The sequence below is a fragment of the Callorhinchus milii genome, unplaced genomic scaffold (genome assembly GCF_018977255.1).
Source record: "Callorhinchus milii isolate IMCB2004 unplaced genomic scaffold, IMCB_Cmil_1.0 Scaffold3, whole genome shotgun sequence".
Taxonomy (NCBI): domain Eukaryota; kingdom Metazoa; phylum Chordata; class Chondrichthyes; order Chimaeriformes; family Callorhinchidae; genus Callorhinchus; species Callorhinchus milii.
Window position 1 is genome coordinate 30,444,551 of NW_024704744.1, and position 26,652 is coordinate 30,471,202.

The 26,652-nt window shown below is 41.4% G+C and overlaps 1 protein-coding gene across 1 annotated transcript in view; it reads left to right on the forward strand.

Moving 5' to 3' along the window:
- Positions 1-2,107: 2,107 nt before the first annotated feature.
- The window catches only part of arhgap18 (Rho GTPase activating protein 18), a 48,043-nt gene continuing 23,498 nt past the window's right edge, over positions 2,108-26,652 (forward strand). The window contains exons 1-3 of the mRNA XM_007899249.2: positions 2,108-2,340; positions 23,615-23,814; positions 26,039-26,262. Of these exons, the coding sequence (XP_007897440.2) occupies positions 2,228-2,340; positions 23,615-23,814; positions 26,039-26,262 (537 nt within the window). The 5' untranslated portion in view covers positions 2,108-2,227. The remainder of the gene's footprint in view (positions 2,341-23,614; positions 23,815-26,038; positions 26,263-26,652) is intronic.

The following is a 26,652-nucleotide window of genomic DNA, read 5'->3' on the forward strand; positions in this document are numbered from 1 at the left end:
ATTCATGTAATAAAGATAGTTGGAGAACAACAATCTTGATGGTTTCAGGATTTAGGGCTCTAAATTATTAAGAGATATTAAGAAAACTAACTTGTTTTCATTAAAACATGACTCAAGTTTTCAGCATCTAAGAGGGATTGATGATGATTTATCTTTGACTGAGAGCATAGAGCCAGATGACATTAAAACTGTATAAAATTAAGAAGTCTTAAACAAGTTTTGAGATTAAGTGGATTTTTTTTCTCCCACAGATTTGGGAATAACCTTCTATATAAACAATTTTAACCTCCATCATTAGTTGATTTAGAAAATAATTGGATGAATATGTGTTTCGGAACAGGATTGTAAAGGCACTATATCAAATGCAAGGACATAAGGATTATTACAGCTCTATACAGATAGAGAACTGTACTCAAGCTTTGGAGTGCCAGTGTTGAAACATTCATTAGAGCAACCCAAAGTCACTGAATGGGAATGGGACTTACCTTATAAGGAATTACACGAGTTCTCACCAGTGCAGAGCTTGAGATCAGGAACTCATGGTGCATTGAATAGTCAGTAATAATAAATGCATTGTTGAATGTTGAATCCTGGGGAGTGTTGAACCCGTGGAGTCCTTAGTGGTTAGAGCACTCGCCTCACAAGCGAGAGAATCTGAATTTGATTCCTGGGCAGAGCGAAACATTGGGCAAGTTTCCTTACTTCAAATATCTCTGTTTACCTAGCAGTAAATAAGAACCCGGTTGTTAGTCGTTTGGCGGATCAGGTTTCTGGGGTTAATAATCCCTTAAAACAAATAATAATAATTTGGTCACTCAATCCACAAATGTTCGTTGGACACTGCACAATTGACTGCCACATTTCGCTCACAAAAATATACAGTCAGTTCACTTTACAGTATATTCTGTGAAGAGCTGTGAGATGTCTTGAAGCTGTGATAAGGCGCTATATCAAATGCAAGGATTATTATTATAATTGAATCACTGGTATGCAGCAAAAAAGCAACAGATTGTTATTGTTTTGTTAAAAAGAACAAGGGAATGATAGAAAATTATTGTTGTACCTTTTAAAAACATTTTTATTTGAAAAATATGAGTGTTAATGCAAAGTTAAATGAAATGACTTGGAGAGCTTATGGTGCATAAAGAGCTTATTTAACATTGAGAGCATATAGGGTTGTATATTATAGTGGGTTAGGGCACTGCAATTAACTTCTGGGTATCCAAAGGGGAAAAATATTCTGGAATTGAATTTGTGATACATTGTTTCATAATGGGATTCCTAAAAAGCAATTAAGTCACTAAGTTGGTATTCCTTCCAGTAAATGTAAGTACATCACACCAACCCATGGGAATGCTACTCTGCAATTTACTTCCAGAGTGGAGGTCAACGGAAGGTCTTGTGGCATCCTTTGTTCAAAGAATCCTATTAAGAAATACTATAAATTTGACCTCTCTCTTCCCAAGCACTAGCATCCTTTATCTCAATGACTCCAAAAAAAAACATTCACCAAAACAAAATCATTGGTTATATGTATTGATCCAGAGCGCTTCTAAATTGGCCTACAGCATACTGTATGTTCTACAGTAAATTCTGTGAAGTGCTTTGAGATGCCTTCATGTAAAAAAAATAGAAGAAACAATAATATTCAGCAGTAACCTGAGAGATTGAGATTCAGGCTGTATATGTTAAATCATGTTGGTTCTGCTGGTTCAGTGACTCCTAAAATATGCCAAGTCTCCAGTGATAGCATCAGCACTCACTGTTTAACACATAACACAAAAAAATGTAAGAGCTTAAGAACCTAAGTGCAACAAAAATCCAGAAGGATTTTAAAGTTAATCATTGTCTCTTGTAATTGATTGTTAAATAGAGTAGTGACGTTGACAGTGTTTCTTTGATATTAATTTCCTTTGTAACGTTCAGTGCTTTTATATTTATGAGAAGCAAATGTCTATATCAGGACTGCAAAGTACACGCATAATTCAATACAAAGAGTTGGACTTTATGAGTTCACAGCCTCTGTCATTTGCTGTTCCTAGTTTGGAAGAACAAAAGGTACAGTATTTCAGAACCTAACCCCACCCACTGTCCCAGAACTTCAGGGGTGGAGTTTCAGTATGGGAATGACCCACGTTGCCAGGCAAGGAAGGATTTTTATTACGCTCTTCTGCCTTATACTGTGTCCAGTTGAACAATAGCTCGCAGAAATTATGCTTTGCACACCATGGATCTGACGCCTACTTCCCAGAACGTGATTCTCACAGCATACCATTTAAATGGATACTCTATAGACGGGGCTTCCAGCAGCAGCAAGGAGACAGAGCACCCTTCACCTGGGTAGGAATGTTATGCTTCCAAAGTGGTTTACACCTTGAAGCGATTCCGATTCGGAGTGTGTTGAAACATGTCTGTGTTCGTAGCTTTTCAAATATGCCAGTGCAGTGCAAAGGTTTTGGCTGCTGTAGCTGATTACAGGCAATAAACTGTTGATCAGTGATGCACAACTGAGCTGATAACTTACAGAGCACAGCCAGCCCTTCAGCCCTACCTGCCCATAATCCAATGAAGAGTTGCATTGAAACTGCACTTGTTGCTGAATTGCCACTCTTTAGACTTTCGGAATTTGGACCATTGTGACAGGTGATGGACTGCTGTTAAACTGGAGCTGTCTTATGTTTTGGGGACCAGATTATCTGTAGGCATTGACTGTGAAAGCGGTTAAATTAGGTAAAATTGGACCATTTGGAAGTTTCCTTTCTGGAAAATGTTTTGTATATATGGTGGTAAATCAGGAAAGAGGCCTGAAATATTACTTAGTCTTATCCTCTATCATTGTTTTTGTATTAATACTTACGATCACGCTGAATTGTTGAAAATTCTTAATTTCACCCTTCACTTGGAAGGCAGTTCTTTTAAAACAGCTTCCAAACGAAGAGTGGATTAAAACAATTTCCACAATTCTGCACCATTGTACATTTTAAGACAAACTGGTTTTGTCAGCTCTTACTAAATGGAATGGAACTCCCATCAGATGTTTTGTGAAACAGAAATGAATACAGTAACATTCAAATGAAAAAATTGTAACCAACATAGGGAGAGAATGTTCTTTCTCCTGTAGGCCTTTAGGGTCACTTAAAAAGAAATAAGTGATAAAGGGAGACTGTTTCTGATCACGATTTTACATGACATGACAATTTCTACTCAGCATTTCATGCTACTGGCAGTTGGGAGCTTTAATTCTCCTTTAACATTACAAACCCACCTCTGGAGGGAAATGGAATGTAAAATGGCTAGATATCCCAGTACCGAATTTCAGAAAACTGTACTCTGTGAGGCAGATCTCCTGTTGCCTTTGCATGTTTCCACGATGAGAATCATGGCAATAGAGCAAAGGGCCTGCTGAGGTTCTGCGATAGTGTAAACATCTCAACAACTTGACGCCATTACATGTGTATATTGCGATAATACCAGATGTTCACTCATGCACGATACATCATTAAAATGTACAGTATTTTCGCAATCTCAGTGATTCACATTGAGATAGTAACATTTTCAGATATTTAGGGCATCTCCCAGCTTCCACGATTGTTAGAGATTGCAGACTAAACTGCTATTGAGATAAATAATAGTAATATTAATTGTATTTGATACAGTGCCTTATCACATTATCAAGTTGTCTCAAAAGGCTTCACAAGATTTTACTATGAGGTTTAGTGACTGTGTATATGTAGGCAAACAACACTGATGACAACAAGATTACATTTGTATAGCGCCTTTCACGTCAGGAGGATGTCCCAAGGCGCTGGACAGTGTACAGCATTTTAGACCTGAGCTGGGGTCAGGGAGGAAGAAGGGAGGGGAGGGGAAGGGAGGTGACCGATGGCATGGTCAAAGAGGTTTTGAGGCGGGACTTGAAGGAGGCTAAAGAGGAGGCGAGGCGGAGTGATTGGGGGCAGAGTGGCTGAAGGCTCTCTCACCAATGATGGGGCAGGCGGGTCAGGGGACTTGGAGCAGGCCGGAGCCGGCTGAGTGGAGGGAGAGGGTGGGTTGGTAGGGGTTAGGAGGTGGCAGAGACCATGGAGGGCTTTAAAAGTGAGGATCAGAATCTTGAACTAGATCCTCTGAAGGACAGGGAGCCAATGAGGTCAGGCGAGAATGGGGGACATGGGCTCACGGAGTTTGGTGCGGGAGAGGACGTGGATTGCAGAGTTGTGGATTACCTGCAGCCTGTGGAGGGAGAAGGTGGGAAGGCTAACAAGCAGTTTGTATAGTCGAGCTTGGAGGTGATGAAGACATGAACAAGAGTATCAACGGTCTGAGGGATGAGGTAGTGGCGGAGTCGGGCGATGTTACGGAGGTGAGGGAAGGCAGAGCGGGTTATGGCTTGGATGTTGGGAAGAAAAGACAGTTGAGGGTCGAACAAGACACCTAGGTTTCTGACTGGCTTGGTGAGTTGAAGTGTGCAACCATAGAGGTTTATGTTGCCAGAGCCCGAGGTGCTGGCGCGAGCCAATCAGGAGGGCCTCAGTCTTGTTCACATTCAACTGTAGGAAATTTGCCTACATCCAGGACTTGATGTCCGACAGGTAGCCTGTCAGGACAGCAGTGGTCCTGGAGTTGAGGGTGGAGGCAGAAAGTTAGAGTTGGGTGTCATCCGCATACATATGGAAGTTGACCCAATGTCTGCGGATGATGTCACCAAGGGGGAGCATGTAGATACTAAAGAGGAGAGGGCCAAGGACAGAGCCCTGGGGGATGCCAGACGTGACAGTGCTGGGGCTGGAGGAGAAACTGTTAGAGGATGGAGTGGTCGACAGTGTCGAAGGCGGCAGAGAGGTCAAAGAGAACAAGGAGGCAGAGGGAGCCCTGATCACAGATGTTCAGAATGTCAATAGTGACTTTGACCAGGGCTGTTTCTATGCTATGGGCAGCGCAGAACTGGATTGGAAGGGGTTCAAAGAGGGAAGGGCGAGAGAGAAAGGAGCGGAGCTGGGACCTTGGAGAAGAATGGGAGGTTAGAGATGAGGCGGTAGCTGGAGAGAAGGAATGGGTCCAGGGAAGGTTTTTTCAGGATGGGGGTGATGACGGCTGTTTTTAGGGTAGTGGGAACTGAACCGGTGGACAAGGAGAGGTTGATGACATCGGACAGGAGTGGGGCCAAAAGATGGAGCTGGGAGATGAGGAGAGAGGTGGGGATGGGATCGAGGAAGCAGGTGGTGGGTTTGAGTTTGCAAACGACGGCGGTGAGGAAGGAGGGAGAGATAGGGTCGAAGGAGTATAGGGGGGATGGGTGTGGGGTGGGTCATGAGGGAGAAGTGTTGTGGGGGTGGCGGTGGATGGGGCAGAGGTGGCTGAACGTATCCCCTCGATTTTGGATTTGAGGAAGTCCAGCATCTCCTCACAGTTGGAGTTTGAGAAGAGGATGGGCGAGGCATGGGAAGGTGGAAGGAGGAGATGGTTTGTGGTGGAAAAGAGAAGCCTGGAGTTGTCCTTTTGTCCTTTGAAGAATGATTTGGCGGAGGCAAGGGCACAGCGGTAGGTCTTGGTGTGATGAAGTCAAATCTGCCAATGGACCATTAGTTTGGATTTGGTCCAGGCGTGTTCGGCAGCTCGCACTTGTGCCTTAAGGGAACGGAGATGGCTGGTATACTAGGGGGATTTACGGGAGTATGATGCAGTTTGGGAGGTGAAGGGAGTAAGGGAGTCCAGAATGGAGGAGAGGGAGTTGTGGAGAAAACAGAGCAAGGAGGGGAGATCGGTCAGAGAGGACCAGAGGTGTAGGAGTTCAGATGACTCCAGGGCAGTGGAGAGGGTGAGGGAGGAATTTTTTTACACAGACAATATGTGATGGTAGAGGGTTGAGAAAGGGGAAGGAGTACGGAGATGTTGAGGGAGATGAAGTGGTGGTCTGAAATGGCTTTGTTGATGATGGTGATGCCTGAGACGGTGAGGCCCCGGGGGATCACCAGATCAAGGGGGTGGCCATGGTCGTGGGTGGGGGAGTGGATGTGGAGGAAGGGGTTAAGGGAAGAGAGGAGGGAGAAGAAGTTGATGAAGATGATGATGATGATGCCTTTAAACAAAGCATTTGCAATTTTCCACAAATAGCCATTAAGTGAATGACTGATTTTTATCTGGGGGATTGTTGGCCGGGACAGGGATGTCATGCATGCCTGACATTGTTGCACCAATTAGTTATGGTGCTGAGGCATTCTCGTACAGATGCGAGAACCTCTGGAGTGCTAGAGGTGGTAAAAGAGGTGAAGGCTGGAAACCCAGAAATGTTTGGAGTTTGGTGCAGCACTTCACGCCTCCAGAACCTCAATGTCAAAGCAGTTTAAGCAACATCACGGACAATATGTGATGGTAGAAGGTTTAGCGAGTTTAAGCACTGGAATAATATTAATGATAACAATCCTTGCATTTGATATAGCACCTTATCACGTCTTCGAGTTATTTCAAAGCGCTTCATGGAATATATTGTAAAGTGATTGACTGTGTATTTTGTGGGTGTAACATGGAATGTAAATTAGCTAGATTTCCAAGTACCAGATTACCGAATGACCTCACATTGATGTAATATCAAGGTGATTAGCACCTACTATAAGTCAACGGTATAAACGGTGCTTGTTATAGAAGGTAAATACCAAGGAAATTATCTCTAAATAAGATGGGAAGGTCCAATTTATGGACTTTGAACCACCCTATTGTGAAGGAAGTAATAAGCAGGAGTTTATTTTTGGCTCTGACAGCCAATCTCAGGAGTACACCATTGGATCATCTTGTCTACTCGCTCAATCCACAAGACTTCTTTCTATCTATTGCTAAATCTTTGCTGGTATTTCTCTGTTCATCTTAGAATCTTGGATGTGGGATGATTTCATATGTTGCTTCCATGAATGAAAACAAGCCTGCAGCCTTGCAAATATAATGCAATTTATAATCATAGAGTGCCTTTCATGTCAGGAGGACATAACAAAGTGCTTAAATTAACTGTTATTGTATGACGAAAACAAAAGCAACCAATGAAGTTTCCAAACTGTTTGTTGGATGATTTAAAGGATTGAGTTTGGGACTCAAATAAGCATTTGCATCATGAGGGAATATGTATCAATATATCAATGAGAGAGATATAAAGGCTGAAAACCAGCTCTAGCCTCTTCAATAATAGTGCATTTGACAGAGCAGATCATAAGGTGCTGATTTACCATCCAAAGCAAGATAGAGAATGACAGATGATTTCTGACTTCCTTTCTTTGGTGGATACATTTGCATTTTATTGTGCCAACAATTTACAAAGAATATGTATTGAGGAGTCTTTGGGGACAAATTATATTTTAAAAAACCCTTACATAATGGAAAGCAATTTTCCAGAGTTATTTGCTTTTCTATGATAATTTTCTCACAGAGCAGTTAGGCAACAAAAGTGCATTTTTATAGTGCCTTGTTATCTGTTTTTTCTCATTTGAAAACAAACAGGGACAGATGGACGATAAAAGATTGGAATATCATTTTTTGATGATATTGGAAGGAAAATATTTATTGCCTGTGACCTAAGATTGACATTACATCAGGAAACTGAAAGAATCTCAGACTTCAAAGCAAATCCCTTTGATTTGTTGTCCTTACCTGAGGTTTACCTGTTCTGCTATGTTCAGCAAACTGATTCAGACAAAAATAAACAGACAGAGATAATTTGAAAGCAGACTCCTGCATACTGCATTTCACATTCAGTAACGGAGCAGAACAAAAGAGACTCACAGGCAGTAAGCAGTGAAGTGATGGGCCACTGTTTACTGATAGTAATTAATAAAATGATCCTTGTACCTTAGTAGCACCCATAATGGCTAAATGACTCAAAGAACTTCATAATGTTTTTGTGTGTATTAACCATGTGTATGTAGGTAAATGCAGCACACAACAATGTCCCACAAACAGCCATGAAGTGAATGACTAATCTATCTGGAGGATTGTTGGCCGGGACACTGGGGGAATCTCACTTCTCATTTTGAATAGTATCATGAGATCTTTTGTGTCAGCCTGAACAGGCAGGTTGTTGCTCTTTTAACATATCATAAATGTTGGTATGCTTAACAACTTCGAGAATTCTCAGATTTTATGTTGATACAATTTCATGTTTTTTATTTAATAATTGCTACTCAGTAATGTTGTAAGAATGATTTATTTTTCTAGTAGGACTTGTGCACACAATTAAAACACAGTTTCAACTGAACAAATTCCATACTCTTTATGTAAAGGTTGTAAGTAAACTTCTATGATACTGTATTTATTTCTTTAGAAAGGTTCTCTACCCCAAAATGTCTAATCTTCTTTTGTAAAGATGATTCCACAGAATATGATGTCGAGCAGCAGGTAAAATTCACATCCCTGGCAGGGTTCTTCATAGCACTATGGTTCTAAAGTCATACAAGTCACTTTTGTGAGAAAGGCAACAAACCTCTCAATCACAATGGATTGACATTACATCAGATTGGTCCTCCATCATCCCAACCACACACAAACACATATACATACACACACACACAAACAACAACAATTCAACAGTTTGCATTTATATAGTGCCTTTCATGTAGCGTAGCGTCTTGGAGGACTTAACAGTGGTAAGGCTCGACACTGAGCCAGGGAGAGGAGAGAGGTGACCGTAGGCATGGTCGCAGAGACATGTCCACAGGTGTGATCTGAAGATGGGCAAGGAGGAGGATTGAGGCATAGTTTCAGAAAGTAATGGCTGAAGGCATGGCTGTCAATGGTGGAACAGAGGGTACGAGGGATGCACAGGAGGCTGGAGGCAGCTGAGCAAAGGTGGAGGGTAGTGGAATGGGGTGTAGGTAGGTTAGAGAGGTAGAGAAGTGATAGGGCATTAAGTGATTTGTACACAAGTGTGAGGATCTTGAAATCAATTCATTCTGCAATAGGAAGCCAGTGAAGCCTGACAAAGGCTGGGGTAAAGAGGGTGTGGCACAGTCGACCACGCCATCCTCATCCACCACCTCTCCTCCCTCATTCACTTCAGTGGGCCCACAGTATCCAGGTTCGAGTTCCACCTAACAAACCATCTTCACTTTATCTCCTCAAACAATTTCTCCTCCCGCCTCCGCCCGGTCACCTGTAGTGTACCCCCTCTTGCCCATCTATATGCTCCCTCTTGGCGAAGTCATCCGCAGACATGGGGTAAACTTCCACATGTATGCAGGTGACACACAAGTCTACTTCTCCTCCTCCAGCTATGACTCCAGGTCCTCCGATGTTCTCTTGGCTTGGTGGACATCAGGGTCTGGACGAGCGAAAACTTCCTACAACTCAAAGTTGATAACACGGAAGCCATATTCATTGGCTCCCGTTAATATTTTCTACCCTTGGGCTCTGACCTCCTCAAACTTCCCCGGCCTATCCCTCAGACTTAACGAACCAGTGTGTAACTAAGGTGTCAGGCTCGACCCACAGCTGTCCTTCCTTCCCCACATCCGCTCCCTGATCAGGACTGCCTCCGACAATACCTTACCCGGACACAGCTGAAACTCTCGTCTATGAGTTCGTCACCTCCCAACTACACTTCTCAAATGCCTTTTTTGCCGGTCTCCGCAGCACCACCATGCGCAGGATCTAACTGATCCAAAACTCTGCCGCATACTCACTCACACTACACTCTGTACCCGCATCACACCAGCTCTAGCCAAGCTCCACTGGCTCCCATAACTGAATGGGTCTATTTCAAGATTGTCACACTCGTTTTCAAATCCCTTCATGCCCTGGCACCTCCCTACCTCTCTGACCTGCTTACCCCCCAACGCACTGCCTCCGCTTGACTGACTCCAGCCTTCTGTATGTTCCCCCATGCGCTCCGTTTTACCATTGGTGGCCGCACTTTCAGCCACTACTCCCCGAACCTCTGGAACACTCTTCCTCTATCCCTCTGCTTTGCCCCTTCCTTCCCCATTTTCCTTCCTATTCAACTGTGCTTACGGTCACCGCCCCTCCTTGCGGGTCGGAGTTGTGCTCCGCTACTGCCAAGTGGTCTGGAACACTACCCTGCATGAGGGACATTATATAAATGCAAGTTGTTGTTGTGGTGGAGTTTGATGAGGTGAAGGTTTGGGCAGAAGAAGAAGAGCGCCCTAGCTTATCTAGTTTTTTCTAACCACTATTTCCTTTAACACTTGCAATCAGCCATGTTGTGCTCCTCGATACTGCTTTTGATGTCGTAGGTACCACAAATTTAGGCATTATTCCAGCTGTGGCCTAACTAGAAGATTCTACAACTTGGGAACATAGGAAAACAGGAACAGAAGGAAACCATTCAGCCCATCTCGCCAGTTCCACCAGTTTAAAGGATCTTATATTAATAGTAATCCTTACATTTGATATAACACCATATTGTGTTGCCGAAACATCTCAACATGCTTCATAAGATTTTGTATAAATTGTAGTAACTGTGACTTAGTAGGCAAACTAAGCCACCAACTTGTGCACCACAATGTCCTCCAATAACTAGGAAGTGAATGACCAATTTTATATAGAGGATTGTTGGCTGGGACCGTGGAAGAAACTAATTTCTCTTTCCAAATAGTAGTATGAGATCTTTAACATCCACTTGAACAGGCAGATAGGACTTCAGTCTAATGCCTCCTACTGCCTTAATACGTCAAAGGTACCAGAAATGTCCAATGCCCATTTACTATATCCTTAATACTTCTGTTATCCAAGTACAGTATTTGTCTATTTCTCTTTTAAACATCCATGTTGATTCCACCTCTACAGCTTTCTGGGTAGAACATTCCACATCTTCACAACCATCTGTATGAAGGAATACTTTCTGATATCAGGTCTAACTGTCTTTGTTCTAATTTTAAGACTGTGTCCCTTGTAATGGATGATTCTGCCAGAAGGAAGAGTTGGCCATTGTCTATCTTGTCAATTCCTTTCAATATTTTCATTGGGAATAACTTCTAGAGATCTTCCTAAACATATACAGTACCTTTCAATTATCTGAACTGAACTGTGCTTACCCTGTGTGCGATGTGCTTGTAAGCAAATGAAATCAGGTTTTTGAAAAGTACTTTTTTCATGAAGGAAGTGCTTCTTTAACATGAAGGTTAGCAAAAACAAACTTGCTATCTGTAGACATTTCTTGTTTATTCCTCTTAGGAACAAGGTTTTCCATTTGCACATATGACAGAAAGAGTTGTTTTTTCTGTTTGGAATAGACAGCATATCTGCAGGTACAGCAAAATAACATCACTAATTCACATCATCTTAATTTGTAGCAACTGCAGCTTACTTTATAACTATTTACTGACCTATTTTTTGAAGCTCCAAGATATATTATACAAATTTATATTAATAATAATCCTTGCATTTGATATAGCGCCTTATCACGTCTTTGAGACATCTCAAAGCGCTTCACAGAATATACTGTAAAGTGAATTGACTGTATATTTTCTGGGCAAAGTATGGCAGCTAATTAATTGCGCACAGCAGTGTTCCACAAAAATTTACCTTTTTTTTTTGAAAGAATTATTACCCCTGGAAAAGTGATCCACCAATCGTCTAGCAACCAAGTTCTTGCTTACTGCTAGATAAACAGAGTTGTGGGAAATAAGGAAACTTGCCCAACATTTCCCTCTGCTGGGAATCAAACCCAGGTCTCTCGCTTGCGAGGCGAGTGCTCTAACTACTGAACTACAGAAGTCCACTGAAATTCTTATTTATTACTTTAAATAAAACTTATTACTTTTATACACAAGGCATTATGTGGACAATATGATCAAATACAAATATTTACCCAACAGACTGATCAAGCTTTATTATTCTACATGATTTGAGCAAGTCTACCATGAATAAGTGTTATGCAGCTGCATTTCTGTGCAAAATACACATTCCCTTTAATTTGCAGTAAATCCACTGAAGCGCTTTGAGATGTCCTCCTGATGTGAATGATATTATAAAAATGCAAGGATTATTCATTTTTAATGATATCATATCCAATGACTGTTGGCCAGTTTATTATTCCTTACTTATCCTCGTGGAATAAAACACTTTAAAGGTTCGTAAGAAAATTAAAACACCATAACAATCAGGGATTCTATAATATCACTACCTGATGGGGGTTTAACATGGCAATTTCAAATGAAATTCCTGAATAAAGAAATACAACAACAACAACAAAAAAATTACATTTGTGTAGCACCTTTCACATCGATAATTCACAGAAACAACCGCTGACACCATCTGCTTTGGGTGTAGCGTTCCTGTGGATCAGCGCAATGCACCTGATGGACTTCCTGCTATTGGAAAGAGTTCCCACTCATATTCCCTATATTGGAATACTGTTAGAAATCATTGTATATTAGACCCTGAATATCAGAAGATGCTTGTGACTACATCTGATCACCTTCCTCCTTTATCCATAACTGTTCATGGCATAATTCTTCTTTTATTACTTCAAAGAATATAATGCAGTACATAAACCATCAAAATTCTATGAAGTCTTTTTTCTTGTTACACTTAGTGACTTGAAATAGTTGGTGAGCCTTGGTTTTCGATTTGGCTGCTGTTGCAGTGTCAATAAAGGAATAAGGAAGGATGATTATAGGGTAAATTATCATTGGATCATGTTGATGTATCTCCTATTATCTGGCTTAAGTGTTGGCATTGGCATAGACCTAAGAGCTGGCTGCTCAATGTGAAATGCATACGTTGAAGAAACAAGAAAGGAAAAGTTGTGGGGTGGGGGAACAAAAAAATGAGTAACAAGAAAAAACTGAAAACTATCAACAAATTGCTCCGTGGGTAAATCTGGAGTGTCTACGACAAACCAACAAAATTCTAGCTGGAATTCCTCATGTGCGCTAAGTTCATCGATCTCAGTTGGTGTACAGTGGTTGGGGAGAGGAGCAAAATTGATAAAATTGGTAATTCACTTCAAGGCCTGTTTGCAGGCCACTGTGTGCAAATTTGCTGGTTCATTCGCCTCGAAAACATCCCTTTGAGATGTTTCAACAATGTGATGAAGTGTTATATCAAATGCGAGAATTATCTAATATCTGAACAATACAGGATACCTCAGACTTGTTAAAATGTCTGATTCAAAACTAAAGAAGCAGAACACAGCTCTTCTGCAGATTGTTTCTGCCCTATGTACCGCGTAATTGATAAAACGGAGGCTCTATTTTCATTGTGTAGGTAATGAAAACGATCCTGACTCAGTACAACTGACAACTGCAAAATGAATAACTTATGGTTCAAGTGCATTTGTCAGGTTAAATATCACATCACATTTTCCAACATCAATTTGGATGCCAGTCGACTAAAAGTACCAACTAAGCATATTATAAAATTGTCAAATCCCATTAATTTTTATAAGCCTACAATTTTCAACATGACAACACTAGCACAATAAGTTACAGGTCAACCAGGTTATATTACCCTTGACAGTCTTAAATCAATATATTTTATTTTTAGACTGGCAAGAATTTCCAATAGAAGATAATGTTTAAAACCCCATTGTAACATTTTGAAGCAACGATAATAATATTTAGCCAGATTGCTGGTTTGTGAAAATACAGAACACACTGATTACTACATCTGTGTTTGTGTTGGACAGTGAAGCAAAATATTCAGTTATAAAAGTAATCCATGAATTGTTTTGAGACTTCCTCTCGACGTGAAACTCTCTAAAATAAATGCAGATTATTATTAAGATGATGATGTACCATCCGCAGAGGGAGAAAAACTTTGAGGAAGCTATCAAGATTTAAATTTAAAATACCTTTGTGAGTGTCTATATCTTTATGTGTGAGTGCATGTATTTATAAGACAAATCCCATTAATCCCAAATATGACTGTGACCTAAGGCTTATTAAGGCCTGCTGCCTATGGATCACAACAGTGAATTGAGGCTATTTCAGTGTATTATACCTTGAGAGAGAGTTCAAAGGAAGCAAGTTAGCTCATGGCATAGTGCACTGATCCATAAAAAGCTTGTGTAATAAATTAAAGAAACATCAGTTTGAGTCCTTTCATTTGTATTGGATTATATATATATCATACAGCATATGCAGACCAGTCACTGAGTGCAGGGAATCTTCCCACTCAACTTCTGTTAACCCTGCAAGCCAAAAACCTGATAGGTAGGGAGGTCCCAGTTGAACAAGTAGAGGAAAGCTTGCCAGACAGTGACATCAATGGCAAGCTATGCGATTATAGCTGATTAGACTCCAGCAGTACCCCAACACACACTCTGGGGTCCCCAAGCATTGGCTCTTGCCAACCTGGGCCTAATACTTTCCGGAAATTAGGTAAGCAGGATATGGCCTTCCAGGGAGAGAGTAGGCATTCCAATCCAACAATCTATCCCTGGAATTTCTATGTGTAGGTGGGATCGATGGAAATCTCAGATTGGTTTGGATAATGTTAAGCATAATAATGGGTTTCCGACGTGTCAGACACCTGGCTGACTAAGAAAAAGTAATATATACCACATATAATGAATTACATCCCTTAGAAAATAAGAGTCACTCAATTCTTGACTGTTTGTAGGACACTGCTGCGTACAATTGGCTGCTGGGTTTCCCGTCTTGAATACGGTATAATATACTGTGAAGCATTTGAGACGTTTCGAAGACGCGATAAACCGCTATATCAAATGCAAGGATTATTACGATTATTAAATGATGGGACATGAATCAAAATTCATAATTCCTCACACATTACCCTTCTGATTTAAAATTTTCCACTTGCCAGGTAAAGGCCTTTATTTCCTCCATTGAGCCTGTTCTACCAGTTTATTAGACGTTGGCATATATTACAATCCAGGTACCTGTCTTTAGCTGTCTATTATCACTCTCCACTGCAAAGCGTGGGTTATAGGCATTGGGTGAAGAAAGCTTTGGACTCAGCATGGTCCCATTGTCAAATAATTTATTGAGATAATCTTGTCGAGGCTCACACCACAATGTTTTGTTGGCCACGACATCGAAGGAAATGTGCGGGAGAGAAACAGGAGAAATGTACAAACTGCAAGTTGTGAATGAAAACCAAAATGAATGACACACTTGGTTTGGTACTGGTAAGTCATCTGCCACTACCAATTCAGACGCAGGTGGAAAGTTGAAAGTATAATGATAATAGTAATCCTTAAATTTGATATAGAGCTCTTCACGTCATCTAGACGTCTCAAAGCCCTTCACAGAATATACTGTAAAGTGAATTGACTGCATTTTTGTGGGTGAAACGTGGCAGCCAATTGCGCACAGCAGTGTCCCACAAACAGTTGTGGATTGAAGTGACCAAATTATTTTTGTTCTTTTTTATCTTGAGGGATTATTATTAAGCATGTGGAGTAAGAAAATGTGCCCAAGATTTCGCCCTGCCGGGAATCGAACCCAGGTCTCTCGCTTGTGAGGCGAGTGCCCTAACCACTGAGCTACATGATTCCACACATAAATAGCAGAAGATTTAAGATCTGAATGCCTGCAGACAAGATAACACCTTCCTCTTCCTGTTTGCCACTTCTCTTTCTCGCTGTGCAAAAAAAACCTTTGCATTTGGATATATCTTTGCACATGCATGTGATATATGACCCACTGATATTAAAGGTGCTATACAAATGCAATTTGGTGTTGTTATATCTGATGATTGCCATATACTGTATGTATGAGTGAGCAGGTTTAATATAACTTCAAGAAAGATGAAATTTGAAGGAGAGCTAAACAGTGCTGTTCCGTTCTGTTCCCTTAGCTATGTAGAATTACTGAGGCCAGACTCCAGCCCAGTGTGTGGGGGGGTGGGGGCAAGGGGCATGGGGGTGGAAGGTAAGCAGGGTTTCTTTGGAGTTGAGCTGGCTCCAAGGTTATGTGCTTGACAATGCAATGTTAGAACTAGGTCAGTCATCTGTGGTAGTGCTGCTGGCAATCCAATTCTTGAGCCAGACAGGTCTGGATCAACGCTAGCCAATCTAGCCAATACTGCATACTATTTCATGTGGATCTGAAGCCCTTTGAAGGTAGAGTCTCGTAGGAAGAAATAATTGAGGATATGGGTCAGGATCTGAGACCTAAAATGTGTGTCTGATCTGCTGAGATCTAAAGCAATATTTCTGGGATTCCCTGTGAGCTCCTTTATCTGTAAGGACTGCAAGTTCCTTACCTTCTGGCTGATCTCTGACTGCAGCTCAGGTAGAATTCTAATTATTAATGACTTGCTGCATTATGCAGTGTTTCCCCAGGATAATAATTTGTAGCCTCAGTTCTAAGCTTAAGCCAAACCATGTGTATTAATTGTACAGTTAGCTGCCGATCCATGGAAAGTCATATGAATTTATTTCTTCCGCTAAGTGATTCAGGTTTGCAAACTAATCCAACTCAGGCCAGGCAGGTAATCTGGTCAGTACAATCATAGAAGCATAGACTTATACAGCACAGAAGGAGGCCATTCGGCCCATCGTGTCTGCGCTGGTTCTTTGAAAAGTAGCAGCCTTTCTGAAGATATAGTACCTTGCTTCATTCTCTTCCTTGTGTGCTACTTGTTTACTGGTCTTCATGGTCTGGGGGAGAGCACAGGAGTTTTCATTACTGTTCTCACTTCATTTTGTTTCTTTTTTGGTTTGAACATTTTGAAACATCATGAACAGTTAAACAGCATAAAAGGCATGCAAGGGAAGCCAAATGAGTGGATACTTATTTGCTGATCAAGGTGACTGGAAAATATTGATAATAATCCTTACATTGGATACAGAGCCTATTATGTCAAAATGTCTCAAACACTTCAAGGAAATTGTATAGTAACTATATACAATTATATACTATGTAAGCAGATGACACACAAATCTACTTTGCCTCCTCCGTACAAACTCCAAAGTTCTATCAGCTTGTTTGGCAGACATCAAAGCTTGGATGATTATAAACTTCCTACAGCTGAATGTGGACAAAATGGAAGCCTTACTCCTTTGAGGGAGGAATAATCCCTCCAAAACCAAAAACAATAATAAATTGGTCATTTTCAATCTACGACTGTTTGTGGGACATTGCTGTGCGCAATTGGCTGCCGCGTTTGCCCACAAATGTACAGTCAGTTCACTTTGCAGTGTGTTCTGTGAAGCACTTTGGGACGTCCTCCCGACGTGAAAAGCGCTATATCAAATGCAAGGATTATTATTATTATTATTATTATTATTATTATTATTATTATTATTATTATTATACGTGAAGCCAAATGTGGCAGTCATTACAGCAAAGTCCCACAAACCACGGAAACCATAGAACCATAGAAATTTACATCCCAGAAGAAAGCCATTCAACCCATTGTGTATGTGCTGGCTCTTTTAAATCTTTTCAGTTCCATTTATCTGCCTTCCTCTATAGCCCTGTTGTTTAGTCCTATTTAAATATCTCTCATTCCCTTTTGAAAGCTTATATGGATTCACCACCATTCCCAGCAGGGCATTCCAATCATGGAGGATTGTTGGTTAGGATAATGTGAGAACTTCCCTTTTTGTTGGAATAGTGCCATAGGATCTCTAACATCCATCTAAAAAGTCAGCGGGGATCTTACTTTAACACTATCCTCTGACTGCATTGCTCCCCACTGAAGTGTCAGCCTGGACTGTGAAGTCAGAGTCATAATGTAAGGATTGACCTTGTAATCTTCAGACCCAGGGTTGAAAGTACACTAACTGAACCAAGTTGCCAAATGGTATAGTATATTTGTGCAGTGTAATTGATAGGCTGCATAGATGCTACAATAGGCTTGATGGGCCAAGTAGCCTCCTTTCATACTGTCATTTTTAGGATGTGATGTGACATTGCCATCAGGATCTTACACTGATAGATAGATGTGCACACCACCACAGTTAATTATCCAGCAGAAGAACCTGATTGAGGATGGACTATCCCAGGATTGTCCAACCTTTTGGCTGCTGAGGGCCAGGTGCCCTATTTGAGAAAAAGTCTGCGGGTGGGTGGGAGGGGGGTCACCTTGGACTATCCAGTCACTTTATGAAGTTGGCTGTTTGTCTGGTGCATCAGATTCTGTCATGCTCTCAAATATTAGGAAACCGTATTCAGCAATGCATAAAGTTGCACTTACGGGCAGATCGTTGCGGTGTGAAGTGAGATGATGATGGAGCACATTTGTTGCTGCCTGCAAACTATCTGCGAAAAAGAGGTTCTGTGAAAGTCGTTATCTCATGAACAGGACAAGCTGTGTTATAAGAGGAGTATGTTTTACTGGAGCTATCAAAGTGTAAATCTCAGATTTCTTTATGAGCAGAACAGACCTGTTAATTCCATGAATTCTTTTTAACATCTTCTTCATTTACTATTACTAACAGTAACAACAACAGCAACAACAAGATTCCATTTATAGAGCGCCTTTCACGTCGGGAGGACGTCCCAAGGTGCTGGACAGTTGGGTCAGGACCCGAGCAGGGGGGAAATGGTCAGGGTGAGGGGAGGGAAGGGAGGAAGCGAGGAGGGTGTAGCGAGTTGAGAGGGGAGCTGAAGGCACGGTCAAAGAGAAAGGTCTTGAGACTGGCCTTGGAGGAAAGGGAGGAAGCAAGGCGAAGGCGCTGAGGGATGGAGTTCCAGAGCCTAGGGGCTGAGAGGCTGAAGGCCCGGCCACCGATGGTAGGGCGGTTGGGGCGGGGGATGTGGAGCAGACCGGAGCCAGAGGAACGGAGGGTACAGGCAGGTAGGTAGGGGGTTAGTAGGTCGGAGAGGTAGGAGGGAGCATGAGGATGAGGATCTTGAATTCGATCCTCTGGGGGATGGGAAGCCAGTGGAGGCGAGCGAGGGTGGGACTGATGTGGTTGCAAGTGAAGTAGGAACCTGGTTGTTAGTCGAATGACGGATTGCTTTCCGGGGGTTAATAATCCCCTCAAAAAAAAATTATTTGGTCACTCACTCCGCAACTGTGTGTGGGACACTTCCGTGCCCAATTAGCTGCCGTGTTTCTCCCACAAAATACACAGTCACTACACTTTACAGTATATGCTGTGAAGCACTTTGAGACGTCTTGAAAACGCGATAAGGCGCTATATCAAATGCAAGGATTATCATTATTGTTATTTTCACTCTTGATTTCCCCCTCCTTTTTTTCTCTCCTTTTCTATCAGATATATGATATCCTTACAGAGAACATGTTTATGTGTAAGCTAGGATGGCAAGAGGTTAAATCTCAAATGCATTCAATGTGATACTGAATACATTATGATGTACTACAGATTTCAGACCTAGATGTAGGCAGATTATTTGAGTATGCGTAACTCTTATAGATGGTTGTAAAATCCTAAATGGGATAATAATCCTTGTATTTGATATTGCATCTTTTGTGTTGGGCCGATATCTAAATGCCTTCACAGAATTTATTGTAAAGTGTAGTGACTGTGCACTTTGAAGGCAAATGTGGCAACCAATTTGTGCACAACATCGCTCAATAATCAATTTTATTTGGGGGAACGTTGGCCAGGATACCAGGAGAAACTCCCTTCTCTTTTTGAATAATGCCATGGGGTCTTTTATGTTTCCTTGACGATATCTTGGTTTACCATCTCATCCGAACAACAGCACCTCGAACAATGCAGCACTGTATCGGAGTGTCAGTCTAGCTAATGTGGTTTGAACCCGCAGCCTACTGACTCAGAAGCAAGAGAGCTACCATCTAAGCCAGCTCAGATGGAGAAAAAAAACACAGAACATTATTTGCAGGTATCCCATGACAGGAAGATAAAAGTGTACAGATTCAGAATAATAAAGGAAACAGATTTACAAGAATGTTCAGCACAAAAACAGGCCACTCGGCCCAACCAGTTGATTATATTCAGTACTTACAGAGAACAGATTGAATGTGTAAACTAGGCCAGATAAAATCTGTGTGGTTTCATAATACAGTCAATAAATACATTATGAAGTACTACATATTTCACACCTAGATGTAGGCAGATTATTTGAGTATGATTAACTCTTATAAAATCCTAAATGGGATAATAATCCTTGTATTTGATATTGCATACTCCACCCACATGAATCTTCACCCAATTTTTCTGCCTCCCATAGCCTTCTATTCCTCTCTCCCTCATGTGAAGGTCTAACTCGCTGTTGAATGCATAAGTCAGGATATACAGTATTTGGCGTTCAGGCACTCTGGGACTCTACCCCGTGTGAAGAGTGTTATATAAATGCAAGTTGTTGTTATAGTTGCTGTATTTCTTTCACAGTGGGTAAATAACATCTAGAATAGGTGATCAGGAAGGTTTGAAGAGGTGAGACTGCTAATCAGCTTGATGCTGCAATGTGAAAGTGTGGGTATTCTAGAAGGTAGTAATCAAATGGTTTAAGGACCTTCTTCAATCAAACATCTCTCGTCACAGGTTCAGATTAAACAGACAATTTGGGTTCTAATTTGTGGATAGGATTGACCATGTGAAAAAAGGAAATTACAGGTCCTCATAATTATACAATCAACCAGTGAGTGGCATTACAGAATCGCCTACATTTTCAAATGGTTAATCAAACATGAAAATTAGTTGGGCAAGTAAAACCTGTGTGGGTAAAGAATGAGCAGCTAGATTTTGGATCAGCTGGAACTTGTCAATGGAGAGGCTAGCAAGGAAAGCATTAGTGAAGTCCAGTCTGGAGATAAGATTTGGACAATAGATTTAGTTACATTAAACATGAGCTATTGATAGAGATATGCAATGTGGAGAAGATTAGGAACTGTAGTTTTGGACAGGGACCAGTTGTGAGGAAGGAAAGGATGCCAAGAAGGCCACTGATTCTAAGGTTGAAGGAACAGTCAAGAAGTTTGAAATAATCAGAGCAGTAGGCAAGGAACCAAGTAGGATGACTTATGATAAAGGAATTTTATTTATGTTCATCCTTGGACGCTCATTCAGGGAGGAAGCACAGAAGGGACTTAAAATAGGTGACTGTGCGGTGTCAGGAGGAGAAATTGTTGGAGGAAACAAAGTGCAAGTGAATGGGATAGGTAGGATTCATTCTTAGTCAGCCACACATACGGGAAACCCATCACCATTTTTAAGAATATCCAAACCAGACTGAAAGTTTCACTTATTTATGCCACCTCCACATGGAGATTTCTCTGTTTGGAATGGAATGCACACACTCTTCCTGGAGTGGTGCACTCTGCTTATCTTATTCCGAAGAGAATTAGCACAGGTTGGCAAGAGTCGAGGCTTGGGGACCCCAGAATTGCGTTGGGCTGTGTGTGCTGGAGTTTAACTGGCTAAAGCACTCCAAGACCATTCCAAAGCACTCCAAGATGCTAACCAGCTCAAAGGGCGTTATATAAATGCAAATTTTTGTTGTCATTGTTCTTAAAACTGCGTAGCTTGCCACTGAGAGCACAATCTGGCAAGCTTTCCGCTATTGTCCACTAGGAGACCTGTAGCTCAGTGGTTAGAGCACTCGCCTCGCAAGCGAGCAACCTGGGTTCGATTCTCGACAGAGAGAAACCTTGGGCAAGTTCCCTTACTCCACACGCCTGATAATATTCCCTCAGAAAAAAAAACAATAATAATTTGGTCACTCAATCCACAACTGTTTGTGGGACACTGCTGTGCCAATTGCCTGCTGTGTTTCACCTATGAAATATACAGTCAATTAACTTTACAGTATATTCTGTGAAGCACTTTGAGACGTCTAGAAGATGTGAAAAGGTACCATATCAAATGCAAGGATTATTATTATTATTGTACATAGGTTATCCATGAGATTATTTGGCGAGCTTTGTTTTGCCTTCAGGCTTTGAAAGGACTCCTGCAGGGAGCGTGATGTTTATACAAACCTGCACTTACACATGAAAAGCTTTCGCACAGACTGAGTTATGCACTAGTTAATCTTCCAACTGCTTTAAATTGATCCTCTGAACCTTTGTTTCCTGCTATTGATGTCAGAGTTGTGAGTAGATAGCAAACCAATGCAGCAGTTGGCATTGTTATGGCACAGCACTTTGATTCTGTGGCTAAGAGCCAGCTGTTAACAAATAGAGGCATTGAGCGGAAACTAGTTGCTTCATGCCAATATCTCCTGTGCTGTCTCTGGCACAGCATGGCATTGGCACAGACCTGGGAACAGTTTTTGTTCTCAGAATAATCGGCTAGGAATATTGTATGATACACAGAAACCTGGCAACAAAGAAGGGCAGGAAACAAAACTCAACACCCTTCCCAGCCCCAAAGGTAAATAGGTGATATTTGCATTGATTGTAATCTGAACAATATTATCCAACATTTTACTCTCCTCTCTGATCCCTCACACTAATGGCAACTTCATTTTTAAAATAATAAAGGGATTTGATAGGGTAGATACAGAGAAACAATTTCCTCTGGTGGGGGAATCCAGAACAAGGGGGCATAATCTTAAAATTAGAGCTAGGCCATTTAGGAGTGAAATTAGGATTAAGTTTTTCACCCAAAGGTAGTAGAAATCTGGAACTCTCTCCCCCAAAGGGCTGTAGATGCTGGATCCATTCACATTTTCAATACGGATATAGATACATAGTGGTTAGGTCAGGGTATTAAGGAATATGGGGCAAGGGCGGGTAACTGGACTTGAGGTACAGATCAGCCATGATCTTATAAAATGGCGGAACAGGCTTGAGGGGCTGAATAGCCTACACCTGTTTCTATGTTTCTATAAACATTTAACTTCAATATTCAATATTTCATATTCACTTCTATCTGTTTTGCATTTTCCTTTGTATTTGCTTTTTTAAAAAACTTTATTTTTATTTTTTGTTTTGCATCCTGTCTTTCAGAAGGCAGAAGACTGGTGTAAATTGGGATCAGAGGTTAAAACAGTATTGTACTCATTGTTGTAGTTTTCATCTGGCACTACTAAATGTCAGAAGTCATCTAACTCTGGCCTCTGAGTCAGAAGGCTGTGGGATCAAGCCCCAGATCGTGATTTGGAACTCACATAGTCCAGGCTGACACTCCAATGCAGTGCTGGTGGAGTGTGCATTGTCAGAGGTGTTGTCCTTCAGATGAGGCATTAATCTGAGATCCTGTCTGGCTGTTCAGGTGGTCGTTGAAGATCCCAAGCAACTATATGAAAAGAGAAGGGAGTTTCTCTCAGTGCCCTGACCACAATTCCCCAGATATAATTGGGCACTCACTTCATTGGCTGTTTGTGGGATATTTCTGGGCATATATTGAATGCTGTGTTTGCCTACAAAATACATAGTTAATACACTTTGCAGTAAATCCTGTGAAAAGCTATGAGACATCATCCTGACATGATAAGGTTTCATCTCAAATATGAGGATCTTTATTATAGAGGTGCTGCCAGTGAACAGGTGCAATGTCATAAATCAACTTTGTCTGTGCAGTAGTCCTGTGTAGTTAGTTAGCCAGGTGATCATATCTATTATATAGTTACTGCGCTTCATTCAATGGGATGTAACTTTACTATTCGTACATGTCAATACAACATTATTTCTCACTTAGTCTTCGGTAAAATTAGCTTTATTCAAATTTCACAGAATCAGATAAATCTTTGGAACAAACATTCAAATTTGAGAGAAGCTATGGTAGTGAACATTGTTTCAAAGGAAGGTTTTGTTTTGTTTCCAGCCGGAGGCATGGGCACTACAGTATGAACCAAGTGGGCTCCAAAAGCACCATAGAGAAGCCTCGATATGAACGATCCAATTCTCAGGATTCTCTGGATGAGTTGTCCATGGACTATTACTGGAATGAAGTGGACCAAATTCACGAGAGCCAGGGCAATGGGCAAGTGGAGCAAGGAGAGATGGTCATTAAAGATCCTGATGGTACGTGAAATATTACTTATTTTTTATTTATACATCCGCAGCTTCTGCAACTTTTAAGAGATCAAGCAGACAACACCATAAAAAAGAAAGCCAAATTCCAGTTTTTATATATAATAAAAAAACCTTGTATTTGATATAACATCTTATCACATCTTTGAGACGTCTCAAAGCGCTTCACAGAATATACTGTAAAGTAAATTGACAATTTTTTTGTGTGGGTGAAACGCGGCAGCCAATTGCACATAACAGTGTCCCACAAACAGTCGTGGATTGAGTGGCTAAATTATTTTTATTTATTTATTTATTTTTGGGAAGGGATTACTACCCCCAGAAAAGCGATCTGCCAATCGACTAACAACCAGGTTCTTACTACCTGCTAGATGAACAGAGGCGTGTGGAGTAAGGAAACTTGCCCAATGTTTTGCACTGTCGGGAATCAAACCCAGGTCCTCTCACTTGCGAGGCAAGTGCTTTAACCACTGAGCTACAGGCCTCCATGAGGGCATAGTTAAATTTACACAAAAAAATGGTTATGCTCCAATGGGTACTGTGTCCAATTCTGGTCATCCCATTGTAGAAAAATACATCACAGTCACTGAGAGCTTATAACAACAACAACTTGCATTTACACATGGTAGAATCCAGGTACGATTATATAAAGCACTAGGATAATATTGGGATTGAGAGGTTACAGTCATGTGGAGAAACTTGAAACTGTGTTTGCTCAAAAGAACATCTTGCACTCTGCAAGTTCCATATGGCATTCTAATATCAGCAACAGCAACTTGCATTTATATAGCGCCCTTCATGCGGTGTAGGTCTATTACCACCCATTTTTCTGTTAATAAACAACAACAACAAATTACATTTGTGTAGCACCTTTCATGTCGGGTAGATGTTCCAAGGCCTGAAACATTTAGAGGGAATGGTCCATAATAGTAGCAAGGTACCATTACTCCCAAGTAGAGAATAAAAACTACAATTGTGGGGTTTATTATGCATCATGTGTAGTATTTGTGTCTATATGTGTCTATGTATATATGTCTAGAAGCAATTTCAAATGAAAGGATTGTTAATCACATAATTAATAAAACCTCTTTCGCTGGATTTTAAAATTATAAGAAGTAATGTAAAAGGAGAAATTAGGGATTTGTTTTCCCTCTTCCAAATGATTATCAGAATATGGAATGCATTGCCTAAGTTGGCTTTTGATCAGGGCATTTTAGAGAAATAGATAGGTGTGTGTGGAGGAAGAGTATTACAGGGTATAGGGAATGTATAGGGAATTGGGATTTGGGTAGATGCTTCCATTGGAGTAGCAAACACCGACATTAATACAATGAGTGAATGAACTTCTACTGTTTCATACATTTCTGTGGTTCTGTGGTTAAGTACATTATTAAAGCTGCCTGTATTATAATTCCTTCTGTACACACGTGTTTTTGCACACACCACATACAACAACAACAAGATTCCATTTATAGAGCACCTTTCACGTCAGGAGGACGTCCCAAGGCGCTGGACAGTTGGGTCAGGACCCGAGCAAAGGGGAAATGGTCAGGGTGAGGGGAGGGAAGGGAGGGAGCGAGGAGGGTGTAGAGAGTCGAGAGGGGAGCTGAAGGCACGGTCAAAGAGAAAGGTCTTGAGACCGACCTTGAAGGAGGAAAGGGAGGAGGCGGCGAAGGCACTGGGGGATGGAGTTCCAGAGCTTAGGGGCTGAGAGGCTGAAGGCCCGGCCACCGATCGTAGGGCGGTTGGGGCGGGGGATGTGGAGCAGACCGGAGCCAGAGGAACGGAGGGTATGGGCAGGTAAGTAGGGATAGTAGGTCGGAGAGGTAGGAGGGAGCAAGGCCGTGAATGGCCTTGTAGGTGAAGATGAGGATCTTGAATTCGATCCTCTGGGGGATGGGAAGCCAGTGGAGGCGAGCGAGGGTGGGAGTGATCCATATAATGCATATTACACAATAGACCACAATGTTCCAAGCTAAACTATCATATACAATATTGAACTTTCCAGTCCCTGTCCAATTCAATAATTGCAGATATATTTGAGAATCTAGTTGCAGTTTATAGTATGGATTATAGCACCAGATTGCATATTATATAGATGTAGCTCAGAGTTATAGAAACAAGTAAGATTTTCCTTAGCAAAATCATCTTCAATTTTTGTATTATCACCCTTTGCCTACCTTTCGTTCCATTGGTGGTTCTACTGACTATGAAGAAGAGGAAACTGAAGCGGAGTGGCTGAAGGAGGCAGGCCTTTCGGGCCTAGTCAATGGAGATACCCAGGAGAGCATAGCATTACTCGCCACGCTGACTCGCACCCAGGCACAAGCTGTTCAGAGAAGAGTGGAAACATTTACGATGATAATGAGAAAAAAGAATAAACAGCATTTTCCTGACGTCAGGGACATTTTTAGCACACTGCCCATGACACCAAAACAGGTAAGAAGATCTATCTTAAAAGAAAGCCTATCTCTAATTTTCTTGCAGTTCCCATATGACAAATATTGCTTGTGCAATATTATTGTTAATCTTTAATAACATTGTGCATTTTTAGTATGGAGTCCTGTAGCTCAGTGGTTAGAGCACTCGCTTTGCAAGCGAGAGACCTGAGTTCAATTCCAGGCAGAGGGCGAAACCTTGGGCAAGTTTCCTTACTCCACACGCCTATTAATAATCCCTCCAAAACCAAAAACAATAATAAATTGGTCATTTTCAATCTACAACTGTTTGTGGGACATTGCTGTGCACAATTGGCTGACGCGTTCGCCCACAAATATACAGTCAATTCACTTTACAGTGTGTTCTGTGAAGCGCGTTGGGACATCCTCC